The sequence below is a fragment of the Arachis duranensis genome, chromosome 8, assembly GCF_000817695.3.
Source record: "Arachis duranensis cultivar V14167 chromosome 8, aradu.V14167.gnm2.J7QH, whole genome shotgun sequence".
NCBI lineage: Eukaryota > Viridiplantae > Streptophyta > Magnoliopsida > Fabales > Fabaceae > Arachis > Arachis duranensis.
Window position 1 is genome coordinate 47730531 of NC_029779.3, and position 15856 is coordinate 47746386.

A 15856-nucleotide genomic window follows, 5' to 3' on the forward strand; every position below is an offset into this window, starting at 1 on the left:
TTTGTTTTTAAACATTTAATCTTAGGGATTTCACTAAGCTTTGTACATGTTTATATTGAATTATTGATTTCAAAATGCCTCAATTACAATGATTAGTAAATTTTTTTAATGCAGAAAACTTTGTTTCTGCAAATTTTATGAGACTACAACAAACAGAATGGCAATGTTTATGCACATGCTCTAAAAAATGAAAAGTAAAATAAAACAGAATATATGTTTTCACTAAATATGAGTTGGAAATGTAGATACTCCTCTAAAAGGGTCTATTTGGAAGTTTGGAGGCAAATATTTCATCTCTGTCTTTTCAAATATGCTAATACTTCAAGAACAATGGCTACAACAACTGTTATACCAAAAAGGATTCCATAGCCTATCTTCCATTCTTTTCCTGCCCCAGCAGCTTGTATTCTCAACACTATGTTCATGGTTGCAAATAACATTGCCAACCTTCCAAACCAATTGTGGTACAAATTCCAGATTCTTCGAATCTTTGAATCCTTGTTTGGTCTCAAAAATAATGCCAATATCTGAAAGTTCAAATTGTACTTAAGAGTGAGAGATGTAGAATACTTATAGTATTATCTAGGTTAAATTACTTTCAAGCTACTTATAGTTCCACTCAACTTTTTCAGTTAGGATTTTTATACTTCAAGAGTTTGTAATCGAATTTCTATATTGTATAAAACTCTTTATCATGTCCCTATAATTTCAATATTTTTAACCAAGTTCACATATTGTACAAAAGTTTTTCAGATAGGTTTCTCTAATTTAAAAAAAAAATTGTGATCAAGCCCTTTTAATGGATAATATTGCAACATTTTAAAACTATTTGATTGAAAAAAACATTTATATACTAAAAAGACTTCAATAGAAATGTTTAAATTATAGAAACCTGAATGAAGACTTTCGCGCAATACAAGAACTTGATTATGAACTTCTAAACTACAACAAATTAATTGAAAGTTAAGCGAAATTACATAGATCTTCAGAATAATTAAACCTATTATATATTAAGAGTTGGTGACAAACCTGAAGAATGCTTAGTACAAAGACAAAAATGCCTATGCCTCTGTGAGCTGATATATGAGCATTCATCTTGGTGTAGAGTTGCAATCCAAGAATGATTGTAACAAGACCAAATGTGAATCCAACAAATTGAATGGCTGCATGAAAATAGAACCACAGAGGATCCTTATGCCTGAAGTATCTAGCAATGATCACCCCTATAGGTAGGATTAGACCCCATCCTATTATACCTACAATTCCATGGTTCTTCCTCATCTGAATCAACTCATTAGATGATGATAAAGGGCCCTTAGAACCTGATTGAAGTACAGAGTTGATCAACTATCATAAGAAGCTACAAATGTTTCACCAAGTCATATATGTAAAAGAGAAGTAACTAGTTCTTGGATTAATATGAATTTCTACTTTGGTTTGTACTTCTTAAAAGTGATAATTTGAGATTAAATTGGTGGTTAAATTTATTTAAATCTAGCTAACTCAAATTTTGTTTGTTAAGAGAAGGCAAAAAGAAAAAATGTTCTGTTAAATTACTTTAGAAAATCTTATAGTTTTATTCAATTTTCAATAAGTTTTTTATAGTATAAAAGTTTGTAATGAAGCTTTTCTTATTATATAAACGTTTTCAAAAATACTATTCGTACACTAAAATCAGCCACTAAAATCAGTTACCAACGTATTTGTGTATAAATACATGTGTGATTTAATTTATTTTCAACGTGTATTTGTATTCCAACATGTATTATACTGGTGGCAGACTTTGGTAGTTGATTTTAGTGTACACGTAGCATAGTCCAAAAGTTTTAGATTAATTTTATACTGTTTAAACTTTTTTTATTAAATGCCTATGTTGTTTTTCAACCAAGACCCTCTAGTTTACAAATTTTGTGATCAAACCCGTATACTAGAATCATTGTTATTTCCTAAAAATTGCTGTAAAGTACACATAACTAATTGATAGTTAGAGTGAAACTATAAACATCTCCATAGTAATTAAATCAAAAATTTCTTTTTAAAAAAGGCCTAGAAATTGAAAAAGCATCACATTATGTAATAAAAGAGAGAGTAATTATAAAAATAGCACATCTGCTATGATGCTTTGATAAAAGTCTTGGTTGAAAAACTGAAGAACTTAATTATAAATACTTAAACTATAAGGATTTAATTGAAAATTGTGTGAAACTGCATACACTTCAAGAATAATACTAATGTAACAACAGTCTTATAGAGAAAAAGTTCAGTACCTGAAGTAAAATCAAATACAAAAGATGTTTTGTCATCATGCTTGGAGAGATGGTTATTGTTCTTTGGATATTTAATACTAAAAGCCAAAAGAACTTGTTGCCTCTCCAATGGAGTTCCATCTTCAACTGAAAAGCCAAATGAATTTCAGCTCCATTGGTTGCCACTGCTGCAGGCAAATTATTTAGTGGCAGTTCACCTTTGTCTTCTAAGACTTCCGACGGTTTCTTGGCGCGCAAGTAAAACTGCTTGATTTTCGCGTGGCCGTGTTTGTTAATCCATCCAACCATCACACATGAACCAACCATCATGCCATCTTTTGAAAATCCAATTCCAACCCATCCTAGAGTGTAGGGAGCAGATAATATGATAGTTGTTGATTGTTGTTTGATCATTTTGAAGATACTGTAATAAAATCATCACAATACTAAACTAGTAACTAAAAGATTTTGCAAATTCAAAAGGGAGAACAATAATTTGTAGCTAGATTTGGAATGTGTTTGTTTTAGCTTCTTAATAAGTTATTTTCCAATCAAAAGTCTTTTTATAAAAGTTGTAAAAGTTGAAAAGTAAAAATTTTCTGATAAGCTGTTACTTTTAGCTTCTACAAAAGAAATGCTGAAAAATGAATTGTTCTTAAAAAAAATCCTTATTGTTTTTTATCTTTAAAATTTATGCTAATATTTGAAAACTTATATTTCCCTTTTTTTTTTTGAAATGTTGAAGGTAAAACACTCTGAACTAGATCAAAGTGAACAAGCTTCAAAATAGCCTCACAGAGAAGAGGTGTAAAAGAATTTAAAAAATGAAAAAAAAAATTTGAAACTTACCCTCAATTCATATGTATGCCATACAGGTTTGCATATCATATTGGATATATTCTGGTATGGAGGAGGCAGAAAACTTTGATAATTTGTGTTCTTGCAAGTATTTACTGATGATGCAAAACCACTGCTTGACAAGAAAAGATGGCCACATTTGATTCCAAGATCTTATATTTGCCATTCATAGACTCCACAAAGTGAGAAAGAAAAAAAAAATCTAAGACTTAAGAGTAGCAATAGTTGCTTGAAATATGAATAGGAAGTAAATTGACACGGGATAGTGTATGGTACAAGGTGGTAATCATGATCATCTTATATATTCATCAGAACCTAACTTTGAGCATCATTTCTCTACTTTATAAATTTGTTTTTGATATTTCCATGAACATTTTTTTTCAATTATAATGTTTATATAGATGTTCCATGTTTCGTCTTTTTTCAGTATAAAAAATTTTATAGGTTTTTTGGGTCACTTGGAGAGATTTTGAAGAAGAACTAAGTGAGATATAAAATGAAAAGACACCACATCTAATTCAAAATCTTAAAATGTTAAGTTAATGAATATTTCTTCTTATAAACTCATCATTCTTGTGGAATTAATTGCGTGCACTTTTTACACTTGTAATATTAACCAAGTTTTTGCTTACCTAAAATTATAAGATCACGAAAGAAAAGAAAGAAATTTTTTTACTGTCTAAAAAACCCTAAAAAATCCTTAATCCATCTGAATTAGTCCGTATTATATTAATGTGAATAGTTAAAACATTCCAATTACAATTATGAATGTAATGGAAGATATAAGGTCGGAAGATTATGACATACTAACGGAACAAGATATATGCTTGTTTAGATCTATTGTGTTGCTCAGTAGTACAGTGTAGCAACTAATTGAACTGGAAAAAAGAAAAAAAATTATTATTATTATTATTATTATTATTATTGATTATTAGTTTAATATTGATGATAACTAATTATAGTAAAAATACATAAAGTTAATTACAAATTTTTTTTCCAGTTTATAGTTAATTTTATGTATTTTTTATGTACTCCTATTCTAATTAATTATTATCAACATTAAAATAATAAAAAAATAATCTAGTTAGTTTTTGATAAATAATACATGTTGCTTCATTCTTCAAATACGATATATAAATTAAATATTCTATAATTAATAATTTTTATAGCAGGTACAAATATTAAATCCAAGTATTGATAAATTTACTTTTTATTTATTTTTGGTGAATCTAGTATTTTTGCACTTGCAATGATTTTTTTTTTAATGTTCAAAAGAATAAAACAAATTATGCTAGGACAATTTGTTATAGCATATTTTCATCATATTTTTAACTACACTTACATCAACAGGCATAACAAGCTCTGCATGCTCCCTCACCCTTCTTCTCTTACTGTCGTGAACCTGTGAACTATCATGCACCCTTACCTATCAGGCTTTTATAACATTGCATTATAATGCTAATTTTGTAATATTTATCGCTCCCTCTTAAGTAAAACATTTACTATTATTATCGAAATTATTTTTTTATTAATTTAATATTGACGATAATTAAGTATAATAGGAGTACACAAAGAGTATATAAAATTAATCACAATTTTTTGTTGTCATTTTTTATTTTGATTTATTTAAAAAATTTTAAATGAATAAAAACAAAAAATAAAAAAAAAAATTGTGGTTAATCTTATGTATTTCTATTATAATTAATTATTATCAACATTAAATTAATAAAAAAATAATTTAAGTAGCTTTTGATTGGTCATTCATTATTTAGATATAATAATTTTATGAGCTATCATTGTCCCTCTAAACATTATACAACTACTTTGCTCTTTCTTAACAGACTATGGATTCAGTTATCAAAATAAATAAATAATGCATGTTGCTTATTTTTTGAAATGCTGTATATAAATTAAATTTTTTATTATTAATAATTATTATAGCGGATACAAATGTTAAATTGAAGTATCCATTCTATGATAAATTTGCTTTTTAAATTTTTTTACCTTTAGAGGACTTAATATTTTTGGCACTTGTAATGATTTCTTTATTTTTTTTTACGTTCACAAGAATAAAACAAATTATACTAGGACAATTTGTTATAGTACATTTTTATTATTCTATATTTTTTCGATATATATTAAACCTATTAGAAATTATTAAACGAAACCATGATTATTTGGGAGTGTAGCTCGTATGACTAAATTATTCCGTTTTTAATAATACTATATTGTATATAATTTTGATACAATAGAATTGTCTGCTATCCCTATAAAATTCAGGTAATAACAGTACCCTTATTTTATTTGCGATTAATAATTTATCATGTGTTTCACTAATTCAAAAATCAAAATACTAACTGCTTTTGATTAGGCACGCCAGTGCCTTTATACAAAGTTAACGAAGGAATATTCCTCTTGTACATGATATGACATGACTACACATCTACTATGATAGTTGAGATAATATAAAATACTTTCTTTATACAGTTATCAAAATTAATCTCTGGCTACATACCACCATCTTCTTCTTGTTTTACACAAAAGAATAAGCAAAGATGAATAAAATGGATTCCTTTATTAACTAGACAATAAAAAAATGCTGAATACAAATGAATTACATCAGGTAAAAATAAATAACTAAACCAATGAGCCTGAAACCTCAATGGTTTATGTCAAAAACTATTCTACTCTCCTCTGAGTGTTTAAAGAATGATTATGCTCCCTCCCCTCGACATACACAAAAGAATCTAAAATCCGAATTCGGCTCAGTAGCATTGGTGCTTTCTACTTATTCCATGCAACAGCTTCAATTTCTGCTTGGGCATTTCTGTATAGCTCTAGCCTTCTTGCGAGCGAGGTTCTGCGCTGCATCACTGCCGGATCCTCATTCAGCAACGCAGATAGTTGTTTTCCCTGGCGAAAAAGACATAAAAGCATGCAAAATGTATGGTCATTGCCTCATTTTTCATCTGACTTGCTATACAAGGAAAAAAAAAAAAAGAAAGAAAACTCACATCCTTCTTCCCCAACTCTGTGAAGAAATGATCGAGTAAGCTGCGTTTAGCCTCGCGTACTTGACAATAAACTACAGACTTGGGAATAGTATTCCTGAGGCTTGCACATACCATGTTCACGTAGGACAATACAGTGGTTGCTGTTGTATTCAAGGAAACTCAGTGAATGTAAAATGCAGGAAAACAATGCCTAGTGAAAATGTGTATATTTGGGTTATGATTGTACCTATGCAATATATGATGATATGAAACACTGCTAAAGGAGTTTTGTTTGAATTATTGAAAAGAAGAATTAGAAAACAAAAACAAATATCTTATGTTCTTTAGCTGAATTATAGTTTCTTACCAATTCGACGAAGATAAGCATCGCTGTATCTGTCGAAAAGCGAGTGAGTTGGATTTCCACCCTTCTCGGCATCTTGAGGAAGTTTGCGGAAAAAGTCGATAGTTAAATAAGCACATTCCATGTCTACCAATTGCAGAGTTGCTCTCTTACTTTCTTCTCTCATCCTCTCCAATGATTCATTGGCTGCAGCTCCAAGTTCTACTTTAAGGGTGGGATATTGCTTTAGTTCCTATAATTAAAAGAGATTGCAGCCAGTAAGACGCTGAACAAAAAAAGATATATCAACTTTGGTATATTGTTGAATTATTATAAAATCACTATAGTATATATAATTATATACAGACACGAAAGATAAAAATAAACAATGAATTACTTGCCAGGGTTTCACTCATAGATGTCTTGATCAGATCCTTCAAAATTCCATGAACCTGAAAATTATAGAAGTTTAATATCAATTGAGTAACTTGCACCGGTCACTACAACTAATATTGTGTTACATGAAAACATACCATATCAACAGCTGCTTCAGCAGGGCCCCTAATAGATACTACACAAGATTCAATAAGACGGCGGTATCCTTGCTCAGGAGCGATGAGGTGAGGTTGATATCCATCTGCTTCAGTTATTAGTTTTCGCACCGTGTCCATTGAAAGATGTTTGTCAAAGTGTAGCCTTTTAAGAGCTGCTGGAAACTGATTGTCAAATACTTGGTAAATTTTATCACCACCAGGGCGTCTGTAGAAATTTAAGCGTTCCCAAAATCAATTTTGATCTGGCTGAGTTGAAAGCATTTCATGTTTTTCATTGTATAAACCAAACAATAGGGAAGGACGTACATTCCATCAAGATGATCTTTAAATATCTGATCAAAACTTCGACAGATTTCCATTACCGTGTACAACTTCCCCTGAAAATGATGAAAGACAATTACAAATTGAATTTTCTTTGTTACTTTGTCATTTGGTGTTGGGAGAGGGTTGGAGGATGTGGCTTACTCCAGTATCTGCAGCAATAGGTTTCCCAATGCGATTTAGTTCCATTTCCAAATCCATGATTGTCTTACTAATTAGTGACTGAAGGCCTGGGATCCGAGACTTTATGACAGTTTCCAAATGCTGATTTAACAAGCATTGAGAAACAAAAAGGACAATAATCAACAACACATTTTTTAAACAAATCATTTGGTAATCCAAAATCAGCACTTAATGCAATTTCAAGTACTACAGATGACATTATTAAGAGAATTACAGTTTAGGCATACCTTAGATAGCACCTTTCCTAGATGCACTGAGCCCATTCTGCTTGCGAGATGTCTATATTCTGGAGTAGTTTCAAAATACTCTTGCTCTCTACGTCGAGCAGCAATCATATCAACATTTTTGTTGATATCTGCTTGGGAGCGGTTGACAACACCAATCCAAGGGAAATTTAGCTTATATGCTTTCCCTTCAAGGATCTAGAAAAGGGAAACAGGAAGAAGAACTAATAAGATGAAGTGACTTTAAGAACTATAACTACATATGGTTAATTCCATTTCTTGTGTTGAGACTTGCAAAGACAAATATAAGCCAAGATAATAATTTTTCATCGTCCAATCCACTGAGTAGATATTCAACATAAGGAAAATGACACTTGTCGAACTGCAGATGATAATTACCAATGTGACATACTGGCATTTTTCTGACATATAGTTGTAATCCTACTTGTATATACTATGGCCATAGTTCATACTGTTTTCACTAATCACAAACTAACTCTTCCTATGTAGAAAACTTTAAAGACACCAGAGGGGAAGGATTTTGAAATGGCAAATTTTCCATATTGTGAGAGGGAAGAGAATACTTACATCCACGGCATCCGTACCCTTGTCCATAAGATCAATCTTTGTCAAAACTCCAAATGTCCTTTCCCCTAAAAGTTTTGATAAATGAGTTAAACCGAGAAGTGTTACAACGATTTTCAGAAACAACTAAACTTCAGCCACATGGTAATCCTACCATCCAATCAATTGCTATTAAAATTATACTGTCTTTGTTATTATTGACAAATCATATAAAAATTCCTATGCTTAGTTAAGGAGCCGGCAATAAAAACTTGAAGAAACAAAGCTTATTGTTCTGTTCTTGGATGTCACAAACCTTTCTTATTATTTACAATATCAACATCTTCTATAGTTTCAGTTTAGCTAATTTATGCAATTAATTAAATATAAAAAATTTAAGTAACAAATTCCATCAATCCAAGTGCTTTATGTTCAGCACTTACCTTTAGGGTCTACTTCACGGGAAATCTTAATTGCATCTGAGGTAGCAAGATCTTGATTAGCCGGAGATATTGCCAAAATGATGCAATTTGGCTGCAATAAGTAAAATTTCATAACTACTTTAAAATCTCAATTACATGATTGTAAATTTAGCTTGCACCACATTTTCTCAACAATGCAAACCTTTCATACTGCTATGTTATAAGCATATTTCTTTCCTCAATATACACACATGCATGTATTCACTGTTTAAGAACTATTACCTTTTCGATAAAAGCCCGAATCATATTTTCAATGTCTTGCACAATGCTATCTGGTTGACCATCTGTAATAACCCGACCAAAATTTAGCGATTACTATAAAGGTGTCTTTTTTCATAGTATAATGCAGCTAGAAATCTGGTCTTAATGTTTTATAGGAAAAATTCAAGTTTTGGAACTCACCAACGGCGACTTTTGTAAGTCCAGGAAGATCAACCAGTGTTAGATTAACAACTGCCAAAATCACCAAATTAAATGGATGAAACAAATCTTTCAAACTTGTAAATAATTGAAGGATGCATAACGTTGCTGCTGAAAAGAAAATGATTGCTACTAAATATGTTATATAAATCTTGTCTCACCATGAGGGGAGTAGATACTAAGATGGATAGGAACAGAAGAAATGCCCTTGGTTCGACCAGTTTCTCTGTCAGTCTCATCAGAGATCTCTTGCCTAACGGCAGCTAAAGAAAAGGAAAATTAGTATCCACTAAAGAAACGGCAGCATACAGATTAATATCAAAGTAATTAAACTCGAGAGTTCAGCTAAACCAGCGAATCGCAGGTAAAACCGAACTTGCAAGAGTTTATTCTTGAATGAATTTGGGAAACTAAACTTCTAAACTTGTTAGACTGTACAGGTTAACAGGAGAATTTGAGAATTCTTGGTTGTTATTATTATTAGAACTAGTTATCACTTAATTATTACAAAATAATCATAAGCAACATTTATCAGATACGTAAGTACAATAGGAAGATGCATAAACTCTGCATACTCCCTCCCTTCGTCAATCTTATGAAGTTGCAAAACAAGAGGACGCCGAGTTACGATACCTGCAATTATAAACAAAATAGTTCACTATTAACAGATTCATATCATGGAGACAGAGATTAACATCAATCAATCATAAGGCACATAACTGTGTGCCTTGTAATTTATTAACTTGTTCATCAAAACACCTTATAATCTAAAGCTTACTAAGATAACTTTCTTTTTCCATAATATTAAATCTAATTCAAGCATGCTCAGAAAATATGTCTGGATTAACTTACTTAGGTACATTCAATTCATATTTTATTTTTTTCAAATTTAATCAAATTCAATATACACAACAGAATGAAGTTACCAGATCCACGAGGCAAAAAGTCCTTTCCGACAATACTCTCCAACACCGAAGATTTTCCAGAGCTCTGCAATATCATTAACTAAATTAAACAAAAATAATCGATCGCAAAAACCTAAGCTGCATTCATTCGGTGGAATCTCAGTACAAGAACGAAAGAAAACAAAGGAAACATGAAAAACCAAATGTGATCTATCAACATAAACCAAATAATAACAAAAATCATATTAATGAATCAAATTACAATTTCAATGGAGAAAATCAAATATTCCAAAAGATTTAAAACCGTAATGTATATCGCATCGGCATTGTAGCGGAAATTGTTGCAATTTAAAACCGAATGAAGAAATGAAGAGAGAAACCTGGCCGCCGACGACTGCGATAGAGGGAAGGGCGTCCCAGAGAGTGGGAACGGCACCTTCTTTGCCGTCCTCGCCGTGGTCGCCGAGGGCGGTGCATGCTCTCTGTATCTTGTTCACAAGCTGTATCAGATTCTCCATTTCTCAACTCAGCGAATTGATTACCGAGTTGCCGGCTGAGTTAGTTAGTTAGTTAGTTAGTTAGCCGAGTCGACTCGGCGGTGACACGGAGATGAAGAATGAAGAATGAAGAAGCAGAGAGAGAGAGAGAGTGTAAGAGAGAAATGAAAGGAAGAAAGGAAAAAAAGGCGGTTTGAAATGTTCCCAAAGTTCGTTGGAGGATCCTTTTTATAGTTTTAAGTGAATGTACAATATTGCCCCTCTTCTACCCGCCCTTTTTCTAATTAACCTGTCTATCCATTAACTAAGGCATATCTTTCTTTTTTCTTTCTTTTTAAGTTTAATCTTGGGGTAAAGAAGGTTGTTAAATATTTTAAAGTTTTATTTTGTTTTAATTTTATTTTAAAAAAAAAAATTATTTGTATTAAATATATTTTTTATAGTTAAATTTTTAAAAAATTTAGGATTAATTCAATAATAATATAATAATGTATGATAACTAGTTTTAGTTTGTTTGTGTTGATTTGTTCTCGTAAAATTGTTACTGAATTAGTCTTAAAATTTTTAAAAAATTAGTCGTCATGGGTATATTTAATGTAAATAAAAAAAATTTTGGGACAAAATTAAAATAAAAATAAAATTTTAAAATATTTTTTAAATTTTTAAAAATTTAAAAATAAAAAATACTACTTTATCCCTAATTTTGGCATGAATATATATATGAATGGGTAAATAAACATAATTCTAAAATATTCAAATTGTATCAAAACTAAATTTTTATTTTATAAAATTTATATTCTTTATGTTATTTTGGGTTGAAGATACTTACGAGTTTATGAAGTCATTTTATTTATTTCATAAGTTTAAATTAACAATTTGAGTTTATTTATTGAATAAGTTATACTTGAATTTTTTTTTATTTGAATAGCTAATAAGCTAATAATATAACTAATAAAGGTAAGAAGAGTTAATCTATTTAAAATATAAAAGTTAAGCAGTTCAATACACGAGGCACAGAACAGTATTCCCCCCAATTTAGCATCATCGGTGGTGACGACACGTTGCAGCAAAGAACAGTGTTCCCTCCGGTGCGCCGAAGCGGGGATTTTCCTGCACAATTCCATTCTCAAAATCAAATTGCAGTTTAGGGTTTCAGACATATTCAAACGAGTTGCAACTTAAAGTGTTGTCGGTAATGGTTCTATAATTCACGGGTAAGCATAGGATTCTTGCATAACTCAAGCGCCTCGATCATGACATCAAATTCCTTCAGGTTCTTTCTTTCTTTCTTTCTTATAATTTTGATTTGCTTACTAATAAAGTGGAATCTAATTTTGTTGCAAGCAAACTTCTTTGCAAATTCTGAATTGTCTGTTATCCGTCTGAATTTCTTGCCAAGTTTATTGCTATTCATTTTTCTTTTAAATTCATTTCCTGTGTTTTCTTAAACTATGCAGGAAAAATTGAAAGAGCTTGAGAAAGCAGATAATGTGTATCATTTTATTAATATCTCTGCCTCTCTCTCTTTTTTTTTTTTTTTTTTTTTTGACCAATTTTCCTTATCTTCCCTTAGGAGGAACAAGGTGTAGAACATCTCTTCAAACACTTGCAGAATTTTTCAGACAATACGTCACAGCAGTTTGATATTGTGTGCATTCTTTTTTTATTTCCTATCATACCTATTATTCATTTGTTTCTTTCAAGTCATTCATGTTTCATAAAGATATATTTCCAATGAAAATTGTGAATCAAATAGGTATCTATTTAGAATCACCCCTATAGTGTTTTGACAAACCCCAATTCAATTTCTAATTGGTTTGGCTGAGCTAATTATTGTTTCACATATTTGAATTTGATATGCTTTTTATTGCTCTGTAATACATTCCATTATCACATATAAAAAGTTCTCATCGTCTCATCAAGTTTATCTATTTATTTATTTATTTAAATTATATTATTTTGGTGACTTTGTTTTAACTGATATTGTGCATGCTCTGTTTTCAGGTCCTTTATTTATTTAATTAATTTTGTTCATTGCAAGAGATCCGTTAACTCTTTTAAACCTCTATATTTAGGAGGATAGGTGGGAACATGGTAACTAACTTCATCCATTCTAATAAATTTCTTTCATCAAATCTATAATTGTCCTTTATTTATATATTTGGTCATTTATTTGTGTTTTGGCTTCTAAAGGTTCGAGTTAGAGGATAACCTTTGTACAAAGTTGACAGTAAATTGGGTGAAGGTGAGCGTCTATTGCAGCCTCTGGTTTTCAAAGTTATTTGAAACTTTTGGTTTGAGATTAATTTTGATTTTAGTTGACTTCTACTTTTTATTTCTCAAATGGCACTAAAATTTGGGATAAGATCAGCAAAGGCAAAACATATCTTGATTTGGCAATAAATTTGGGCACTATAACTATAGCCCTTTTTATGAGTGGCAAATTCATTATATTTTCCTTTAATATCTTGATTGTAAATATCCTTCATTACACATTTCTATATTGACGAGGTAGAAGATACTAGCAGAGATAGAGACAATTGACAAAAAAAGGTCAATAAAGTTTGTTGTCATGTCTGTGTATTACAATTTTCTTCAAGATAGGTATCTTTTTAAAATGGAATTTTATCCAAAATGATTGTATATTTTTAAAAAATTAGAAAATACTAATTTTTTTATCTTACAATAAAATACATAACAGAAAATGAGTGAAAATGGAGAATAAAAATGCCAGATAAAAAGAGGTAATACTGATAATTTTTTATCAAGGATCTAATTCATTTGAATTAAGAAAAAGCAACGGTAAATATGGAAGAATAATTTGTAACTGATGATGTTATTGCAACAATTGATGAACTCAAAGAATTTGAAATGCTACAATGTGGTTACTATTTTGTTTCATTGTTTATTTTTCATTAGTTGAAGTTAAGATGATGGCATTGATTATTTTTAACCTTTTCTTCCTACTAGGCGCATCTTTGATTGGTTCATTTGTCAATTCAAAAATTCTTGTTGCATTTTCTGTTCTTACTGGAAAGAATTCATGCAATATTTTGAAATACAAGAGTCTGATCTTGAAGTAATTCAAGACCTTTGCTATTTTTTAGATTTCATTTGATATATACATTTTCTATTTAAGAGGCATAATCTATTGAATTTGCATTTATACATCATTAGGTAAGTACTTTAATTATTCTGTCTCTTTGACAGTGTGATTGTTTGAATTGGTGGCATGTTTTTTTGGCTATGATACCCAGATATTTATTTCATTTCATTTTGGATTTCATATACACGATTAAAAAAATCATTATTCCTTCTTTAAATTTGTGTTTATTATGCCACATCAGTCCCCAATGATTCTTTCTGTTTCTGATTGTGTGCATCAACGTTACTGATTTCATCTGATTTCTTACTTATAGTAATTCATTTGTGAAATTCTAACTGAAGATATGAGAGATATATCAAGGCATTTTTCTCTTTCAATCATACTCCAAGTGTAATTAATAACCAAAACTTCTATTTTACAATTCATTCTATTTTAAGCAAGAACGGAGTTGTCACAATATCAAAACAAGAAAATTTGATGCAGCTTTGTCTTTGGTGCATCTATTCTTTTATAATATTTGTTTTATACATAAAAGAGAATTGTAATCTTACTTTAAGTTACTTACATATATCATATGTCTAGACTGATAATAAGGTAAGAGAGGTGATATAGAGTTTAAAATAATTAAATTATGTTATTCACCTAAGGTCCTACACTATCCCATCTAAATTGAACATTGCTAATTGCCATTGTAACGGATGCAATTTTCAATTCTCATGGCCGCATTCAAGGTTTTTTTTTACATTTTTGAACTTCTTAAATATCAGTTTGTTTATTTATTGTTGTTTTGATTGGTGTCGAATGACTAATATGTGATTAATGACCCGGTTTTATCAGGTTGAGGCTTAATTGGTCACGAACCTCATCTCGCACAACACGTTTGATGAAAATGCTCCCTACACATTCACTGTGTTATCATTTTGAGTTACGGGCTCTGAAAACATTGTTTAAGTGGCTAAAGCAAATTACAAATTCCATAGAGAAATATTTTTTTGTTGGTTTCATGGTTTAGTTGCTAGATGCAGAGGATGATCCTTAGTTGATAAATCTAATGGCTTCTTAAGATAAGCACTTTTTTATCTAGAGAACATTGAAGGCCAAAAAAACAGGTAGATTTAAGTCCACATGATGCTTCTAATGAACCTTAGGTAAATATTGCAAGTTTGTTCTTTCTTTTTGTTTCTTCTTCTTACATTTAATTTTTGTATTTTTAGAAATACACGCTTATGTTCTATTCTTGATGATGATTTGATTATAGAGAAGTTCTCCGCAGCAATTAGTGCGTCCATCATTGGTGTAATTAGAATGGAGACATCACTTGGAAAATATGGCATTAGGGATTGAAGAAAATCTCATGCCCTAAGCTGTTCAAGCTGTGATGTTGATGGTTTGATGAATCAGAAAGGATTAAGAGAGGGAGAGAGATAGGTTCTTCTCATTATTGGAGAGAATGAAAAATCCCCTTAGAAAATATTTGTTGAGTTATTACACCTTATATACTATGTACTTTTTTTTTATGTACTCTCACTAAAAAATAATTACAATGGTAAACCTATTATTGATAAAGAAATAATCTAGGTAACACCCTCCCGCAAGCTAGAATTGTGTAAATCTAACAATCCTAGCTTGGAAACATTGGCAAGAAAAGGACCCGGTGGCAGAGCTTTGGTAAGAAAATCAGCAAGTTGATCATTGGAACGAACTGGCATAAGATGAATGAGACCAGACAAATGCTTTTCACGAACAATGTGGCAGTCCACTTCAATGTGTTTAGTTCTTTCATGAAAAATGGGATTATTGGCAATGTGAATGGCTGACTGGTTGTCACAGAATAGAGTGATAGACTTTTGAAGCGGCAAGCCAATGAAATCCATTAAGAAAGATAACCAACTAGCTTCACAAGTGGCAACAGCAAGAGACCTATATTCAGCTTCTGCAGAGGACTTGGCAACTGTGGTTTGCTTTTTACTCTTCCAGCTAATGAGCGAGTTCCCAAGCATGAAGCAATAACCGGAAATGGAGCGACGAGTATCGGCACAGGTAGCCCAGTCAGCATCGGCAAATCCAGTGAGATGCAGATTAGAAGTAGAGGAGAAGAAGAGACCAGTTGCAGGTCGGCCTTTTAAATATCGGAGTACACGAAAAGCAGCCTGTAGGTGA

The 15856-nt window shown here is 30.8% G+C and overlaps 2 protein-coding genes across 3 annotated transcripts; both read right to left on the reverse strand.

Moving 5' to 3' along the window:
- Positions 1–83: 83 nt before the first annotated feature.
- On the reverse strand, positions 84–3296 carry LOC107463366 (cytochrome b561 and DOMON domain-containing protein At3g61750-like). 2 transcript variants are annotated; one of them, XM_052253071.1, is made up of 4 exons: positions 3096–3296; positions 2268–2608; positions 1030–1322; positions 84–527 (listed from the first exon to the last, which is right to left on the reverse strand). In XM_052253071.1, exons 3-4 carry the CDS (start codon positions 1279–1281, stop codon positions 291–293), a joined length of 489 nt encoding a protein of 162 aa, XP_052109031.1. In that variant the 5' UTR covers positions 1282–1322; positions 2268–2608; positions 3096–3296; the 3' UTR covers positions 84–290. The 2 variants fall into 2 exon arrangements, with proteins under 2 accessions (XP_052109031.1, XP_020985609.1); XM_021129950.2 differs by lacking the exon at positions 3096–3296 and having other exon boundaries at positions 2268–2642.
- Positions 3297–5814: 2518 nt separating this feature from the next.
- Positions 5815–10623, reverse strand: LOC107463400 (dynamin-related protein 5A). The gene is given in 16 exon segments (XM_052253173.1): positions 5815–6017; positions 6119–6258; positions 6465–6693; positions 6842–6892; positions 6974–7199; positions 7301–7371; positions 7460–7579; positions 7726–7920; positions 8311–8375; positions 8730–8820; positions 8991–9052; positions 9171–9221; positions 9350–9470; positions 9739–9821; positions 10115–10178; positions 10474–10623. Coding segments are annotated over 16 exon segments (1836 nt in total). The 5' UTR covers positions 10612–10623; the 3' UTR covers positions 5815–5888.
- Positions 10624–15856: the final 5233 nt, after the last annotated feature.